At 40.0% G+C, this 16,382-nt stretch overlaps 1 protein-coding gene across 2 annotated transcripts in view; it reads right to left on the minus strand.

Annotated features, from left to right (window-relative positions):
• Positions 1–11,719, minus strand: part of MED13L (mediator complex subunit 13L) — a 262,391-nt gene extending 250,672 nt beyond the window's left edge. Inside the window, exon 1 of one of the 2 annotated variants that reach the window (XM_016145817.2) lies at positions 11,544–11,615. In XM_016145817.2, the coding sequence (XP_016001303.2) occupies positions 11,544–11,615 (72 nt within the window). Of the gene's footprint in view, positions 1–11,543 lie in introns of both variants that reach the window. The other variant, XM_016145818.2, reaches the window with a different exon arrangement.
• Positions 11,720–16,382: the final 4,663 nt, after the last annotated feature.

Raw genomic sequence — 16,382 nt, forward strand, 5'->3', positions numbered from 1 at the left:
TCACTAAATAGCAACAAAATATCATTGTCGTAGATATCCCTCTCAAGTGATTAATAGACAATGAATTTAGTCTATTCAGGATCACAAAACTTGATTCAAACCATGCAAATGACTACACTTTGTATGTAAATCAATAGGCTTTGAAAAACGTTTTTAATAACTTAAACTTCAGTTAAGAACTTGTGTTTCAGAAGATAAATATTTATAGTCTTCAGTAGCTGAGATGTAGATTTATGCTCTGGTATAAACTCTAAATGTTAAACTGTTCAGGTGTTATGTAAGTCCGTAAAATCAAAAAGTACTGGCTGTCGTTTGCTTAGAATAACCATCATATAAGTAAATTTTCCTAAAGTACCTATAGGCCTAGAATTATGTCAGTATACTTTTTGATAGGATTTCAACTCTTTTTTTTAATGTGAGAAGTACTTAAAAAGAGAAAGAAAATTATCTACATAACCTGAAAACTATAGAAACAAAGCTAACTGAGAAAAAGCTCATTATATTCCTGAATTCAAAAACAAAATAATACTTGCCACTCAACTCATAACTGATATAGGCATGCCTGCTATAGGTAAAACATCCTCTGCACCTCCCCTAACACTGAATATTACGGCATATCATGATGAAGTAAAACCCTAAATGTATGAATGCTACTGTCCCAACCTTCGACTGTGGAAGAAATTGCTGAAAGATCACGAATAGGATGCTAGATGGCTTACTAGGCAGTGTTAAATGAGTAAAAAGCAACACTAAATGGGCAAAGTAAGGACCTTGGTCTCATTGACCAAACTTTCTGTTAAAACCTTAAGAGATTATCTCAACAAGATACTTTTATTTATCCCAAAGCTTTTCTTAATGATTACTTCAGTCTCGTCAAAAATGAACCAATCTCTGGAAATTTGCTGCAGATACAGAGTACAACTTAGAATTCTACTGCCCCCTTATGATTTGCCAAAAATTTGCACCCCCCCCCCCATTGTCCCAGTATCAAATCTTACTAATCAATGGACCATGGACCACTAAAGCCACCTTCACTGAAACTGTACGAAAACCAAATACACTGAAGCACTAGACTCAGAACCTGGGAAGTGTCCGTACAAGCAGGCAGGAATTCCTGGCACACACCAACAATGTACGTATGTCAAAATACCCCAAAGGAGAGCTCTTCCCAGGGTTTTTGCTCATCATCAGTAAGACCTCCATCAGAAAGTAACAATTTAAAGTAAAAGAACACACTAAGATAATAAATTACAAAGAGAGAATACAAGACACTAACCAAAGCAGCAGCCTTTAAAATAAGATTGTCCAAGGTAGTCCACTAAACCATCTCTAAAAGGGATTCTAAAAGAAAAGGACCAAAAAATAACATGAACAATGACACTGGCAATGACTTCAAGGGGGCTTACTTTGAAAAGCACTTCTCATCTGGGCATATGTGTATATCAGTTCTGGTAGGACTACCTCAAAATCAGTTTTATAATTGTAAAGTATACAACTTGAGGTGGTGACATTTGACCTACTTAAAATGATCATTAAAGTAAAATAAAAATTAAGATGACTGATTGCAATAAGTATTTCAAGTAAAATACAAAATTTTGAGCTAAAATATTTTTTAAAATCTTTATCCAGGCTCAAGTTCAACATTTTTAACCTTTGAATTTAAAAAAACTACAACTGAGACTGTCCCCACTTCCTTCACGATCATTCATTTCTTATATCCTCACATCTTTTATTTCTAGAAATGACGGGTTATACAGTTCAACAATTCTAATTTGTCTATGTAAGAGCAATCCTAGAAAGGCTTTTAAACACATTATTAAATGCAATAGCATTTAACACACTTCTTTTTCCTCAATTCATTTCTCATAATAGTTTCTATATCATCTTGGATTATCTCCCACTTTTAGTTTCATATCCCATCTGCTCATTTAAGATTCACGTCTGTCCAGTTTCTGAAATATTTGTCACTTTAGTCATTAGCATTTTGCGTAATATAGCACTGTTTTTTTTTAAAGTTCAGAACTGAATTATTTTAGAAAACTGATGATTTTAACATCACCATTTCTTAAACTAAATTGGCCTGCCCCTACTTCAAATTTTCCACCTAACAAAAATTAGATTTCAATGTTTCTGTACTATTTTTTAATAGAAAACCAAAAACCAAGACCACAAAATAGAAGTGCTCGCCTACAAACTACTTCGGTATATATTCTCAAGGACAGAGCTGTCAACTGAGCTTCTAAAGAACGTCCTTTCCATTCCTCCAGCAAGCTACATCCATCCATTCCTTCAAGATCCAGTTCGAAACTCCCCGAGTTTTTCTGGCTACATGGTACTATACTATCCGTCCATGTTGCTCTCCCTCTACCCCGACCATATAGCATCTCAGAGATGAAACAGTATACGTAGGTCCTGTCCCCACATATAAAAATCTTAGCCCTTTTGTACACCCAAGCCAGATTTTAATCATTGCTGATGTCTGTACAGTATTTGAAAATGAATCATACGTCCTAAGGTTCTCAAACATAACATACAAAAAAATTAACCTTTCTAAATACTAGTTTATTGGCTATCCCATCTAATCTCATTTCTCCTTTCCCTGCCCCATTTCCTATTTCATTTCATTCGGGCTCAGAAGTCCTCATTTACCACACAAAACAGCAAGTAGAAAGTTTGTCTCCAGTGGTGAGTGAAGAAAAAACAGTAAGGGAAGCATGCTAAAGGGCAGAGAGATACAAAATCTTTCCTAATGACATCACAGGACCTGCCACTACTCTCAATGTTCTAATAAAAGTGTATCAGCCAAGAGGAAGGAAGCAGCGGTAGACTACTGCAGGAAAGTAAGGGAAAATCTACCTCGATCCGTACTCAAAAACTACAGCACTTTCCACAGGGGCCCATCCTTGCCTCTCAACCTGCCTTGAAGCCTCTCCTTCAGAGAGCAATCCTCTCCTAGGCCTTGAAGAGGGCCTTGAGGTTGGACCATCCTCCCTCTCACTGCCTGGAACCAGGAAAGTTTTTAGGGAGTGCCTGCTCTGACTGCCAACACTACAGTCAGAGGAAAGGTGCTCCTGACATTCCCAACAGAGACAATAAATGTAAGTTCATTCCCATAAAAATGCTGCCATAAATAGCATTTGAGTTCTCTAACACAGTATTTAAGTACAACACAATGTAAATAGGCTATCATTTGTAGCAACAGAACTAAGAGTAGATTTTTAGATAAAAACAAATTTACAAATTAACTCTTTCTAATCTTTTAGAATGCTGGAGACCACCTCCAGGTAAAATTCTACACCTCTGGATAAAAACTTATTCATATTCATCATGACTAACACAAAAACTATAAATTTGGGGGACAGAGGTTCAGCTTTCTTCCTTCAACAAGGTCTAAACAATATTTTTAGATGTTCCACATTACTAAATGGAAAACAGAAATTAGCTGGTAGTTGAGGATACATACTTTGTTCAAACATAGTAAGGGTTGTGACATGTATGTCAGACTAAAATGTGATTTAGTCTTTAAGAAGAAAAAGATATTTATTAAGTACTATTTCTGACATTCCCTGAGACAAATCTCAAAATGTTAATAGAACTGCTATTTAAAGTTCAAAGAGCACTCCAGAGCTGCCAAGGAATTAATAGCTTACACTACCAAATAAGAGCCACAGTTCAATTTCCAGTCTCAGCTAGTCATAGCTCAGAGCTGGTATAGCAAAATCACCCAGCATATTAAAGACACCAGGCAACTATGAATCATATATACAAATAAAAAGCTGTATATCTCAAGATAAATTTCAGGTTTTTCTTCTCAACCATGGCTTATTTATGAAGACAGACATGAGAAGAACAATTTAATCTTCTGCCCCCCCGACCCCCCCCCCCAAAAAAAAAAAGAAAAAAGAAAAATACAACCTAACTGCCATATGTAAAACAAGGAATTTTGCCACTCCAACTTCCTGGTTAACTGCCTAGGGCTACTTTACAGCTTTAGTTGCAATTTGCTGGAAGTCTCTTCCTACTAAAGAACATTATCTAGTCATCCAAACTGCTTTCCTTAAAAGGTACTCAAAATGATTTTTCACACTTCCTGCCCTCCATACTTCAAAAGTTTACAGGATAAACTGAGGCAAACCATGATGCAACCAATGTGATCTGACTAGTTAGTAGAAAAAATGTGAATACCAACTCAACATTCCTTATTACCAGTTCACTGCCCATTTTACTGGGCTCATGGAAAGTAATCTTATAACTGAACATTGAGCAAAAGCCGTCCTATACAGTTTAAAGAATGGAAATGAAGGAATTCTGGATCAAGGCACAAACAAAATCTCCGACAGGCTCCAAATGCTATATAGGTTGCCTAACACTACAGAAAAATCTAAATACTGAATTCCTATCTCTTTGAGGTACGATAAGCACACATCTCTTGATCGGCTGGAATTCTCTTTAATAAAGATTTTCTGGAACTAATCTAAAGTATTGTCAAGCCACGGTCCATTCTGGAACTTATCTAAAGTATTGCCAAGCCTCAGTACATACAGCCTAGATAATGTATATTCAGAACACAGAGCTAAACATCTAAATAGGTTCAAAGAAAATTAACATAATTATGATCAGGACTAAATGGGCAGTGAAAACTCCCATAGGGAATAAGATGGAGAAAAGAATTAGTTATCTCATAATTCATTCATTTAACAAATAGTTAATGAGCACCTAACTATGAAGAAAACACAAAGATGATTTAGAAAGGGTCACTGCCCTAGAGAAGCTCTTTGCTTATCAGAGGCATATAGAACGAGGTACACACAAGGAGCAAGAGTGACTAGTTCTGCCTATGGGAGTCAGGGAAAGCTTCATAGAGGAGGTGACATTTGACCTACTTAAAAGATGAGGAGGGCTGTGTGAGGCATATATACACATGCGAAAAAAAAAAAAAACTAGGATCTTGAGTTAGATATATGTATGTTTTCCTTATTTCTCTTTAGGACATTAAAATTCAATCATGAGAATTGCCAACACACAATGTTTTTTCACACTAATTACACTCCTTTGAATACCTTACTTATCAGCTCTCAAATTAAGCCCAGATAGATTTAATCGTCTTTCCTATTTAACGAAATAATGTGGAACTACATGAGGAAGCTTCATGCGTCTTATGCAAAAAATATTTCCTCAGAAACTTATCAAAGTTCTTTGGAGGAAAAAAATCACAGTAGTTTTCATGAAGTTTAATACCCTTTTAGATGAACAATCTTTAAAATTTCCACTCACTATTATAAAATTTCTGTTCGGAATGATATTTTATTTAAAACAAATCATTTCCTCAAATTTAATATCAAATGTCTTAAACTGATCCAATTAATGCAATAATTTAATACAAATTAAGACTTAATTATTACAGTAAAGAAATCCGGTGAAGATTGAGAAAAGAATATTTACCTGCACGTTTACCTAATTTTCTTTATCTTCTCCCTTCCGATTTTTAAGTTAACATTAAAATTTTAAAATATGCAGAATAAAGACACAAATAAAATTTTAATATAATCAACTCAGGAGGTTCTTTTAACAGTAATGGAATTTTGCTGTACTGGAAAAAGTACAAAATGTAGAAAGCTGTCAACCAGGGCTCTGTGCTATTTCACAGTAGTAGAAATAAAGTTTTAATAAGATTCCACCACAGTTCATCTAGAATGAGAAAATAAACATTCAGAAATATACACAATAAGCCAGAGTATGGAGATGTCAATGACTTAACATTTTCCCCTGGACGCAATTGATTCTCCTAATTCTCATCTAGAAAGAAAGAAAAAAAAAAAGTCATCTTATTTTCAGACTGGAATCTAAATGTACTCTAAAAGACATTTTATTAGCTTAAAGGAAAACAACTCCAACAAACAACTAAAACATGCTAATGTAAATTTGAGTAAAACGGGAATTCCTAAAAGACCATTACAGCCAATTTATGAGGACGAAACCTATTCCATACTATAGATTTTAAAAATCAAATAACTGTCTCTGAAATGAACAAACACCAATCACAACATTTTAACAGAATTTAAAACTATTTTTGTATCAACTAAAGCAAAAATAGAAAGCTATGCTGATGTACATAAGTGACTTTATACTAAATAAAAACTGGGTAAGCATACATATTTCATTCATGCAAATGAGTCTGAATTTACAATTCCTCGTTTATGTTAATATTTACCAAGATTAATGGAAAATCATCTCCCCTATGTAATGAAGTGAATTCCCCCAACAGAACAAAGCTAACACCTTCAAATCTTTCGAATAAACAATGAAAGCATATACTATAAAAGGAAATCATCTGAACTGGATCAGAAAGTTGTTAAATGATTCGGGAGGGGAGAAAAAGTCCTAAATTCCAGGAACACGTTACAAATATTGATTCATTAATTCCAAAACTCTAAGCAAGTCCTATGAAACAAACATGTGAGTGAATTCTTTTAAATTACGTCCCACAGCACATTTTGAGGCTACTTTGCACACTTCACTTTGCAACACATTAAATGTAATTTGTCAAAATAGGAATGTTTATAAAATGACAAAATAGAAATTCTGGTAGCCAGCACTACACAACACACACGGTTTGGAAAGCAGATTAGCACACCATACATTTTAAACAAATGACACTAAGAGCAATGTTGCAAAATTTCTTTTTCTCCATTTCTAAAAATAAATGGTTGCGATGCACAGTTCAGTAATAATACCTAATATGAAGCCATATTACTAAGTCTCATAAATTTGTCTAATCTTCACTGGCTGGCTAGCTTCTGTGAAGTGAATGTACCCATTTTCAGAAAAAAACAAATCAACACTTTACTACTAATTTAAAGGAGGTGAACATTATTATTTTCTTCTTATCAAAAATAAGTCAAATAACTTGAGAAAAATATCGTCTTAGAATCAAACTTTGAGAGACAATTAAATTAACTATTCACAAACGAAAATCCAAATAAACAATCTCATGACTATGTACGTTAAGTTTTATCTCAATTTGAAATAATTTGACAACTATAACTACAGAATACACTTATCTTTTGCAAATGGTTATAATTTATAGCATGTAGTGAAAACGAGTGACAGAGTATTTGTATTAATCTCAAAAGTAGAGATCTCTGAAAGTGTTTGATGAATACAATTAACTCACAATCAACTAGCCTAAACTAGCCAGTGAACAATAAAGATGAATCAATTTTTCTATACCTAATATAATCCACGACTATAAACTTAATGTTAAAGGAATGCCTAAAGATTTTTTCCAAATAAATACCTAAAACAATCATTTAAAAAATGACCAAAACATTCCAAAGAAAGTTAAGCTGTATAAGCACCTGGCATAAACTCAATAAACATTTACCCCACTGCCTTTATTCACACAAAGAAGAAACAGACCCAACCTAACTTCTTCCCAATGAGCACCTCAATAACACAGAAACATATTTTGTAGCCTACAAGTCTTGTGTACATTATATTCTCTTTAAAATTATGAACTCATCATGCGTACAAATGGCTCTTTAAAAAGGTCCAGTAAACTGCTACACTATGCCTTAAATTGCTGTCTATTATGTACTTAAAAATATTTACTAGCAATCGGAGGTTAATATGGCAACTATTACCGGGTGGCAATTATTGCTATTAAAAATATATAAATACTGTAACATCATGTGCTACTAATAACAAAAGGCTAAACAGAAAACACACACTAGTAAATTATAAACATTTTCATTAAAGAAAATGAACCATCATGAAAAAAAGATGCTTTAAATGTAAATACTAAAACTGGGAAATCGGGATAGAAAACAATACTCTGTATATGTATTTTGGCATGTGAGAACATTAGAAAAATCATTCCCTTTTCCTTGTTTTCAATTAACAATCCTCCCTGTGGGATTCTAGCTCAAAAGAATAGATCTCAAAGTTTCTATGTTTACATCTATGTTCCCTTTATGCAAAAAAAAAAAAAAGAAAGAAAAAAGAAAGAAATCTCTTAAGGAAAAAATAACAAAGCAGGTCAACAAGAGATTACCTTAAAAGCTTCAAATATAGAATTAATGGTCCTTGATGGAATTAAGTACTAATGTGTGTATGTGTGTTTCAATTCAGAGGAAGAATTTGATGTCACCCAATTACGGGGAGATTCAAAGCAAATAAAACATGAATGTGGAGTATACATAGCTAAGAATTAGACAGACTGCCTAATGTCAAAGAATATATACTTAAATCTAATTAAAGGATACCAAATTTCTTTTCTCGCTATCATCTCAATAGAGAAATAAAACTAAAGATATACTTACATCTGGAAATTATGTCTTCTCACAAGGATTAGTTGACATGCCAGATAGGGTGCACTGTTACACTTTCCAAAAAAGGAGATTTAACACACTTAACTGAAATATAACTGAGTGAACATTTAACAAGAGTCTTCCAGAAAGGAGATGGACAGCATGAGAAACGTTTTGAGTGACAAAGGCATAGCCAGGCATGCATTTAATGTAGTAGCTACAAACCTCACAACAGTAAGAATAAGAAACACATACAATGACCCATATCATATATACATAACAGCATTTTCACATTAGAAAAGGGGGCAGGGGTTGACAGAGAATTTAGGAAATTTGATGCCACAAAAACTGATGCAGTAGAAAATCAGAAAGCAAAATAAGTAAAGGACTAACAAAAGTCTTAAGGCACTCGACTGCACAATTAACTTTTGCTAAACCATAATGAACACCTCAAGGTCATAAAAAGTGGGTTGGTCATTAGTGTGGTACAGACTTTAATCTCTAGTTTATATTTCAAGCCAAGTTAATGTATCTGGGTAAATTCTCTATAAACAATACTTTTCTCTGCTCAAAAAAACTGTAAGCCAAAAAGAAACATACATGCTATTTTATTATTAAGCACACAGAATTTTTACAATACATGCTTTATTTCAAACAGGTGATGATTTTATCTGCTTTGGAATTAAACTATCCCATACAATGTACTTCAGAGGCAACACGTTTTTAATACTCTATATTGTTGTTGTATGTGATTTTGAAGAAAATTCTCAATTTGGAATGGGAAAATTTTTAAATAATCAGCAGCTTTTGAACTAATTCATCTTTTTAAATTAGCACCTTAACCCCCCACCTCTAAGAGAATGTAAACATTTTAGTCCTTTAAAAAAAAAAAATCCAACCCATGCATTTCTGCAGTTCTGCATTTCCAAGTTGTTACCTAAAGAGTAATTGTTTTGTTTTGTTTAAAAAAAAAAAAAAAAGTATATTTAAAAATCAATTCCTGGTTTAAAGAGCTTTAGGAGAGAAATATCCAAAGCACAAATCTTTAGTGAGTCATAAAGCACAGAATTCACTCCTACAAAATTGTTTGTTCCTCCAAAAGAATCTCAAGCATCTTATCTCTATAACATTACCAACCTTACTTAAGCTTAAAAAAAAGGTAAATGATATATCCTAAAGACTACCTACACACATAATATACTTTAATTTGTCTACAAAATCTACTGTATATAAATCAGCCACGTATACACAGCCATTACCAGTCAGCATGATATATGGTAATTTAAAGGATCTCTCCTCACTAATATTGGTCTACTTGGTTATTTTAATTACCTGTTAAAGTGTCAATGTGGTCACCAGCCGCCAAACAAAAACCATTTTAAATACTCCTTAATCAATACATTTGCTAATCTATTAAAGTCCCTGAACCTGACTGATACTAAATGATAGACTGAGGGGGAGAAAAGAGAAGGCAAAATAAAATGAGTGTTATTCCCATACATCAAAAGATCAAATGAAAATCATCACAGCACTGAGAGGAAGAATCACAACTTATAACTGAATTTTAATTAAATAGCTGAATAAAAATGTTGGAAGAAAAAAAATTGTTCTGATCTTACTATAGGAAAAGCAGAGATACTATGTCGCTGAGTCTTTATAGATAAAAATCTCATGTTTTGATTGTTTATCTGCATAATGAAAAATATTTAATAAAATAACACATTTGAAAAGTTGGCAAGAATTTGTATTTCTCCACTAGTCTCAAAGAAAAAAAAAAGCATCTACGCTACCCATAATTAAATGTAACTAATTACATTTTGAACACTAAATTATTTACCCAGTGTAAACAAGGATTAAGAGGAAATAACGTTTCTATCTACAGCAGAAGGTACAGAAAACAATTTCCAAAATGCATGCTCTCCAAAAAGTAGTTCCCCCCCCCAGAAAAAAAAAAGGTAGATAACTTAAAATAAGTTGGGGTATTTTTAAGGCTAAATTAAACAAACTGTTCAGCCAATTTTCCAATTATATTCAACGCTTGAAACATAATTGCCTTACATCTGTTTACAAATCTTTGCTCAATATTTAAACAAATTCGTAAGTCTCCTGGGCACATAGCTATACATACAGTAACTCATGCACAAAGCACATATTTAAAGACCACGCACTGCAATTATTAGCCTAAACGCCAGGTTTAACAACGTGAATGTTTTCAGAGCTAGGTAATACGACCCAATAAAAAGCAAAGATGGCATTTACCACCAAATGTCACTGCCACCGCCTGGGAAGAGTTGCTGGAGCCCTATACATTTTTAATTTCCATGAATCTAGACGCCGACGTCGGGTGCCAGGCTTCCCGGAGAACAATTGACACCCTAACTGCTTCAAGATTAAGGCAGGCGATTCAAATCCGAAGGAAAAGTTGTCAATTATCAGAGAGAGCGCGAGAGAGGCGAAGGCAGATAAAAGCGATGTTATCAAACCGCCCAGCTTGTTGCTTTTTGTGTGTGTGTGGATTCGTTGTTAGAATAGAGAAAACAGTTTTTAAAAGACACAGGAGGAGAGAAAGGGAGGGGAAAAAAAAAAAAAAAAAAGCCTTCTCCACCTTCCGTCGGCTCGGTGCAATGGCCTTACGGCTCTCCAGCGTAGTAAGCCCCGAGAGGCAGGCGGCTGTCGATGTTTACAATCGCGGGAGCTTCGGGTGCAAGAGTCCTTTACTGACACAATCTCATTCAATCAACTGTTTTCGGGCGAAATTGCAGGTGTCATTATGGAATTTTTTTAAAAATTCAAAAGACGGGCGGGCGGGCAGCAGATCCGACAAGGGGGGAGAAGGCTGCTTATCGCAGGCGCGGGCAGCACAAGGCAAAGGCTTTCACATTTAGGAAAAAAAAAAAGGGGGGGGAAGGGGAGGGGAAGGGGGGGGTGTGATTGCAACAGAGGGTGGGCGTTCGAAGTGCGACCCAGAATCAGCAGCTTTGAGACTTCCACATGCAAATTCCACGCCGAGCGCCGCGCTCACAAACGATTTTTAAAGAGCCAAATAAACACTGGATGGGATCCAAGGCGAGGGAGAGACGATCCAAAAGGGGGAGAATCGGCAAGAGGCGAACGGCGGGGAGAGGCGAGGGAGGGGCGAAGTCCCGGCGGCGGGAGGAGAAAGTTGGTCGGCGGCGGAGGTCGGGGACCCCCCCCCCCAGACACGGCCCCCCTCCCCGCAGCCCGGCTACTCACCAGCGAGAAGAGGTTGGAGTGACAATCCTCCAGGCTCGCCCCGTTCGCCACCCAGTTCGCTGCCGCAGTCATGATCCTCCGCGAGCCCGGCCGCCAGAGCGGGGCATGTCGGAGCGAGGCGTCCGAGGCGAGGCCGGGCCGGGCGGCGGCGCCTCGCCGGGGAGCGCGGGGCGACCGGGCCGCCGCCGCCGCCGGGGGAGGGCGCGAGGGCCGGCGGGCGGGCGGGAGGCGCCGCGGCGACGCCGCGCCGGGGGCGGCGGGCCCGGGCCGGCGGGGGGGTCCGCGGCGGCCGCGCGGCTCCTTCCTGCTCGGGCGGCGGCGGCGGCGGCGGCTCCCGCGGCTCCGGCGGCGGCGGGGGGCGCTGTCCGCGCGGCCCGGCGCCCTCCCCGCCTCTCAGGGCCGCTGCTGCCTCCCGGGCTGGCGCTGCGGGCCGGCCGCCGCCTCCGCCTTCCCTGTTCCTCAGCCGCCGCCGCCTTGTTTATCTCCAGCCACCGACTCCCCCTCGGCCCCCGCCGGCGCGTGAGGGGAGGCGAGCCCCGGAGCCGCCGCCGCCGCCTCGGAGCCGCCGCCGCCGCGGAGCGCGAACTCGCGAAGGGGGGGGTGCGGACGAAGCCAGCGGGCGACCCCGGCAGCCGAGCGACGTCCCCTCCTTCCTCTTCCTCCCCCACCCCCCCCTCCTCCCCAGTCAGCCTCGCTTCTCCTCCCTCCCCGGGCTCGCTCGCTCTGACAGCAATGGCGGCCGCCGACCGCGGCTCGGCCCGCCATTGGCTGACGCCGCGTCACGTGACGGGCGCCGGCCGCGCGGGGGGGCGGGGGGCGGACGGGGGAGGGGCCGCAGCGGCGGCGGCGCGGCGGCGGCTCACGGGCGGCGCTGCTGAGCTGATCGCGGCCGGTTTCTCCGGCCGGGAGACGAAGGGAGACGGGGAGCGAGAGAAAGAAGTGCGGGCGGCGGCGGGGCTTCCCAGCGGGCGGCGGCCGGCTAGCCCGAGGCTGCCGTGGGCTGCCCGGCTTGGGCGCCGCGCCCCGCCCCCTCGGGGGGCACAGATCTTTGCGGTGCGCGACCGCGAGCCCCTGGAACGCCAGTGGCGGCCCCAGTGGAATGACCGGGTTCCCTTCGCGTGTGCCCCCGACCGACGCAGGCCGGCTGGCGTGGTGGGGGCTCGCTGTGGGCCAGGCACCCGGTCCAAGTGCTCCGGGGAGTGTCTCGTGGAGGTTGCACTCCGTTGTCCGCGTTTTACCGAAGAGAAAACTGAAGCACAAAGAGATTAAGTCAAACAGATTAAGTCACTTGTCGAGGACGCACAGCTGGGAAGAGGAGGCGGAATTCGAACCCCCTGCACCCATGCACAGTGAAGCCGAGCTCTTGCACTAGGTTTTATAAGCCTTGCCCAGGGATATTCATGGCTACCACTTAGTGAGCGCTTACTGCACACGAGGCACTAGGCGTTGAATACAGAAATGCTTTTGAGCCATTATTCCTAGGCACTGTGTGCATTCATTCATTCATTGCATAAATCATTCCTGAGCTCTTGCTTTGTGCCAGAATATAACTGCAATGTACGAGGACTGTGTTGGAAGCAGACCCTCCCTCTTGAGACCCTCCTGAGAGCATGTAGCCTGGGAGTCCAGAGGAGTGCCAGTATGAGAATGCTCTCCCGGCACTCAAGGTGTTCGCTCCCTACAAAGGTGTGAAGGGAAGAACAACTTCACTAACATGCTCCCAAATGAGGAAGAACCAGCTCTTTTAGGTGGACTGAACTAAGAGGGGAGAATAGAAAACAAGAGACACATGGCTGTAACAAAAGAAGTCTTAACACATGTGAATTGAGCTTTGGAGCTACCACAAATAACTGCTAAAACAAAACCCGGGAGCAGAATGTTATAATGTGTATTATCATGATGGACACTATGTTATAACCTGCTGACACTATGTTATAATGAATATGTATACATTGTTTCACATAACCATCAGAACAATCACATAAAAAAAGATACTGTTATTGTCTTTAGACAATAAGTCATGTCTCACAAGTGCAGTGACATCTACAAGCTCTCCAGTTAGTGAGTAACTTAACCAGGGGCCCATCTAGCTCCAGAGCCCAAGCTGAATTCAGAAGCTCCCTGAGCAGGTGCCTATAGTTAGCTCAAACACCCCTGGTTGTGTTTACCTTGACCTACACACAGCAGAAGCCCCCTTATCTGCGGTTTCACTTTCTGTGGTTTCAGTTACCCGCAATCAAGCATGGACCAAAAATATTAAATGGAAAATTCCAGAAATAATTCATCTGTTTTAAATTGCACATCGATCTGAGTAGTGTGATGAAGACTCTCACCCCCCTGCTCCGTTCTGCCTGGGACATGAATTATCCCTTTGTCCATCGTATTTGCGCTGTACATGCTACCTGTGAACTTGGTTATCAGAGTGACCACATTTGCATAACTTTTACAATATATTGTTATAGTTGTTCTATTTTATTAGTTATTATTGTTCATCTCTCTCTGTGCTTAATTTATAAATTAAACTTTATCATAGGCATGTATGTGTAGAAAAATGTATCTATACGTTCTATCTGAGGTTTCAGAATTCCCTGGAGGTCTTGGAACATATCTGCTGTTTGAGTCTCTGACCCTCATTTCCTAATCTGTCAAAAGAGATCCTAATTGCTGACTCACTGACCTCAGGCCAATGTTGTACATTTTTATTAAGAGACTGTTGGTGACAGTGTTTAGAAAAGAAAGCCAAAGCACTGTATCAACATACACGGTGTTCCTTGGGCCTGAACAAGGAGAGGGTGTGAAGGTCCATCATATCTAGGTGTATTTACATCCCAGGAGGCCTTCATCCCGCATACTTGGTCACCAAATTCTCATTGTTCAATAAGCTTAGATTTAACTTCTTAAAAAGTGTCCCAGAGCAACGTAATAGAAAAACGAGCAAAGGACATCAGCAGTTTAGAGAATAGGAAAGACATGGCTTTTAAAAATATAAAAAGATTCTCAATTCGTTGCTATGGACTAAATGCTTGTATGCCCCTGAAATTCATGTTGGAACCCTAATATCCAGTGTGATGGTATTTGGAGATGTGGACTTTGGCAGGTACCCAGGTCATGAGGGTGGAGCTCTCACAATGAGATTAGTGTCCTTAGAAGAAGAGAGATTGCTTTCCCTCACTCCCCATGTGAAGGCATAAGCAGGAAGAGGGCTCTTACCAGGAATGAAAGTGGCCAGCACCTTGATCTTGGACTTCCCAACTCAGAACTGAGAAATACGTTTCTTTTATTTAAGCCGCCCAGTCTATGGTAATTTGGTATAGCAGTCCGAGAACACTAAGACACTCATAATGAAAACAAACTAAAACCGTAAAAAGTATTCACAATATTTTTAACGCCTAAGCAAATATGTAGGGAGCAGAATTCTTATGCACTATCGGTGCGAATATAAAATAGCACCATAGCTTTAGGTGTCAGTTTGGAGAATATCAAAATTTATAATGCACACACCCTGTGACCCAGCGATTCCACTTCTGGGAGTTTATTCTCCAGAAATACTTGTACAGAGGTATAAAGAGCTATATAGTACAAAGATGTGAACCATTTCACTGTTTGCAGGGCAAAAACTGAAAGCAACCCACATGCCCATCATTTAGGGAGTAGTTAACAATATAATTTAATCCCATGTAGCCATTAAAAATAATGAGTTAGCACTATGTGTACTAATATAGGATAACCTCAAAAATAGATTATTAATTGAGATATCCCTGGAAGATTCCAGGAGGCAAGAGTAACATCAGTTTTGCCTCTAGGGATGGGAATCAGGGTGGGGAGAGGAATTACTTTTTACTGTGCCATTTTCTATCTTCCTTCCTTCCTTTCTTCATTTCTATCAAATGCGTATATTACCTATTCAATGCAGTAAGTTATAAACAGCACAAGTCAATCAATAAATAAAATTGAAAAAATCAAATAGCTTCATACAAGTAAAACACACAAGATAAATAAACAACAACAAAAACCCTCATCTGAGATTTCCTTGACTGTCAAAGGATGAGAAAAGGCCAGAAGTGCAGCCTGCGATTGCCTTGGCAACATGAGCACAGGATGAGAACCCAGGGGAACAGGGGTTCTAGTCTCAGATGTGCCACTTGAGCAGCCCTGTTATCTTCGACAAGCCACTCAACCTCTCCAGGCCTCAGTTTCCCTGTGTGTGAAAAGAGCAGCCCGGGTGATTCTTCCATCATTTCTAGTAACGAAACTGACTCTGCACGGCTGAGATGACTGATAAAGATCCGCAGAGTTCTTTCTCAATAGAGAAAGCAGAGGGAGTTGATGGAAAGCCTCAGGAGATAAGATGAAAGTCAAACAAAACAAAACCATCAACAGACGACTGGGAAGTGGAGCGGCACAAGGCACTCGGACTTTGGAGTCTACTTCCCCAAGTGTGTGTGAGGCGGGGAGGGGGGAGCTCATCAGAGGCATCATCATGACTTAGTTTCCCCCTTTGTCAGATGCCTGCTGCCCACACAGGAAACAGACGTTCCACTCTGCACAAGCCTCAGATCTTAGTCTGAAAATAACAGGTTAGTTCCCTTTCATGGTTACCAAATGTAATGGCAGAGAGAAAATGGAAGCAAAAATATGACCAGAGGAGGAACCACGTATTAGAAAGACCACAGGAAGCTGCCACAGCTGCAAGGTAGGGACATATTGTAGGAGTTAAGACTGTGGCTTCAATGCAAGACACACCTGGGTTCCAATCCCTGCTTTGTCGTGCACTAGCTATGCAGGCTTGAACAGGGCATTTAACCCCAGTTCCCCCGGCCCCCCACTTCCTCCTATGCA

Source organism: Rousettus aegyptiacus, unplaced genomic scaffold (assembly GCF_014176215.1).
Source record: "Rousettus aegyptiacus isolate mRouAeg1 unplaced genomic scaffold, mRouAeg1.p scaffold_m13_p_5, whole genome shotgun sequence".
NCBI classification, from domain to species: Eukaryota; Metazoa; Chordata; class Mammalia; order Chiroptera; family Pteropodidae; genus Rousettus; species Rousettus aegyptiacus.